Source organism: Littorina saxatilis, linkage group LG9 (assembly GCF_037325665.1).
Source record: "Littorina saxatilis isolate snail1 linkage group LG9, US_GU_Lsax_2.0, whole genome shotgun sequence".
Lineage (NCBI taxonomy): Eukaryota > Metazoa > Mollusca > Gastropoda > Littorinimorpha > Littorinidae > Littorina > Littorina saxatilis.
In genome coordinates this window covers 48,517,502-48,520,001 of record NC_090253.1, presented here as the reverse complement: position 1 = coordinate 48,520,001, position 2,500 = coordinate 48,517,502, and the positions used below count along the sequence as shown (strand labels likewise).

Below are 2,500 nucleotides of genomic sequence, written 5' to 3'. Positions count from 1 at the left end.
GTGTATCTGTGTTTCACCATGTCAGATTCTGTGTACAACGACACATCACCATATTTTGATAGGCCCGGTGTATCTGTGTTTCGAATCACCATCTCAGAGGCTGTGTACAATGTCACATCACTATATCTTGATAGGCCCAGTGTATCTGTGTTTCACCATGTCAGATTCTGTGTACAACGACACATCACCATATTTTGATAGGCCCGGTGTATCTATGTTTCGAATCACCATCTCAGAGGCTGTGTACAATGTCACATCACCATATCTTGACAGGCCCAGTGTATCTGTGTTTCACCATGTCACAGTCTAAGTACAGTGAATCGTTCAGTGGCCAAGGAGTCCCCGCTTCTTCCAGCTGAACCTTGTGAAAGTACCACTCCTCCAGGCAATCGTAAGCCAGCGGTTGATGGTCGTAGCTGAACTTGTTGGCAAACAGCTGTGGGGAGGAGGTTAGCCGGGGTAGATCACCCACCCCGAAGTGACAGATATCACGGACAAACATTCCGGCACACTGTGATCGGTCGACCCAGATTTTGTGGCGATTGAAGTTTCCGTACGAGACTTTGGTAAAGTTTACTGAAAAAATGAAGTAACATGGTTTGTTTGAGAACCAAGGTGTACAGACTGAGAGGCAATGAATAGCGTTTACATTTCTGTTCTTTCTCACACTAATGTATAATTATCAAACTTCACACACTAACTATTAATATCAAACTTCACACAGCAATGTATAATTACCAAACTTCTCATCATTATGTATAATTATCAAACTTCACACAATCATGTATAATTATCCACTTTCACACAACCATGTATAATTATCAAACGTCACACAATAGTGTATAATAATCAAACTTCGTTCTTACCTGTTGTCGATCCCGGCACGCCGAGTTTCGTGTTGAAATTCAGGGTGTTGAAGTACGACTCATCGGGGTGTCTTGTGGGTTTGACCCACTCAAAAAGGACTTGACCCACTTTGCTGTGCAGGACATAGTCCACGTAGCCCCTGCTGGCCACGATGTGCACTGCCCCCTTGTAGATCGTCACGTTGTAGGGGGCCGGCAGGTACTTCTTCCATCTATCAACATTTCTGGGAATAAGGAACAGAGACTTCCCTGAGAATGATCTGTTAATTCAAATGACCAGTGTCATTTCCATCAACTTGTGTTGTCTTAGATACACAGCCAATCGCTAACCTTTTTGTTATGCATATTGTGTGTGTGTGTGAGTGTGTGTGTGTGTTTGTGTGTGTGTGTGTGTGTGTGTGCGTGTGTGTGCGTGGTTGTGTGTGTGCGTGCGTGTGCATGCGTCTGTGTGTGTGTGTGTGTGTGTATGTGTATGTGTGTGTGTGGTGTGTGTGTGTGTGTGTGTGTGTGTGTGTGTGTGTGTGTGTGTGTGTGTGTGTGTGTGTGTGTGTGTGTGTGTGTGTGTGTGTGTGTGTGTGTGTGTGTGTGTGTTTTGTTGTTCTGGCGAACAATCGCATGCGACTATTCTTGCAATACGTTTTTCCTCTCGTTGTTTTCTAGTTTCACGCCACGAAAGCCAAACCGAATGTTACACGTTTACAAAATACTCTGGATGGTCAATATGGAATGTATTTATTGTTAAGAAATGCTTCTTGGTACCTCGAAACTACATTTATTCAACATTTGAGCAGTTACGCACTATAAAATAAACATAAAAAATAACGAATGCATCGATATCGTGAATCCGAAACGACTTAGTTCTTCCAGGGACGAATGTCTATGTGCCATGTGATATCGTTTCTCCCGATGCAAATGACGTTCCCTTGCCACTGACAGAAACAAGTAAAAGACGTGAATAACGTCTTTTTGTCAAGAAGAGCACCTAGACAATGACGTGCATGACGTCATTTTGTCAAGGAGAGCAACTAAAAAAGGACGTGCATGACGTCATTTTGTCACGGAGAGCAACTACAAAATGACGTGCATAAACGTCATTTTGTCAAGGGAGCAACTAGATCATGACGTGCATGACGTCCGTTTGTCAAGGAAAGCAACTAGAAATAACGTGCATGACGTCATTGTGTCAAGGAGAACGACTACAAAATGACGTGCCTGACATTCCAATGTAACCCAGAGCAACTTGAAAATGACGTGCATGGCGTCATTTTGTCAAGGGAAGCAACTAGAAAATGACGTGCATGACATTCCTATGAAACCCAGAGCAACTTGAAAATGACGTGCATGACGTCATTTTGTTAAGGAGAGTAACTAAAACATGACGTGCATGACATTCCTATGTAAACCCAGAGCAACTAGAACATGACGTGCATGACGTCATTTTGTTAAGGAGAGCAACTAGAAAATGACATGCAAGACAGTCCTATGTAACCCAGAGCATCTGAAAAATGACTGCACGACGTCCTTTTGTTAAGAGAACTATTCGAGAGTGTCGGGAGTTACTGTGTATGTGAGTGTGTGTGTGTGTGTGTGTGTGTGTGTGTGTGTGTGAGTGTGTGTGTGTGTGTGTGTGTGTG

At 43.3% G+C, this 2,500-nt stretch overlaps 1 protein-coding gene across 1 annotated transcript in view; it reads right to left on the bottom strand.

The window, feature by feature from the left end:
• The window catches only part of LOC138976338 (N-acetyllactosaminide beta-1,6-N-acetylglucosaminyl-transferase-like), a 4,042-nt gene that overhangs the window by 998 nt on the left and 544 nt on the right, over positions 1–2,500 (bottom strand). Inside the window, exons 2-3 of the mRNA XM_070349207.1 lie at positions 867–1,090; positions 1–576 (exon numbers count right to left, since the gene is read on the bottom strand). The exon at positions 1–576 is cut by the window's left edge and continues 998 nt beyond it. Of these exons, the coding sequence (XP_070205308.1) occupies positions 257–576; positions 867–1,090 (544 nt within the window). The 3' untranslated portion in view covers positions 1–256. The remainder of the gene's footprint in view (positions 577–866; positions 1,091–2,500) is intronic.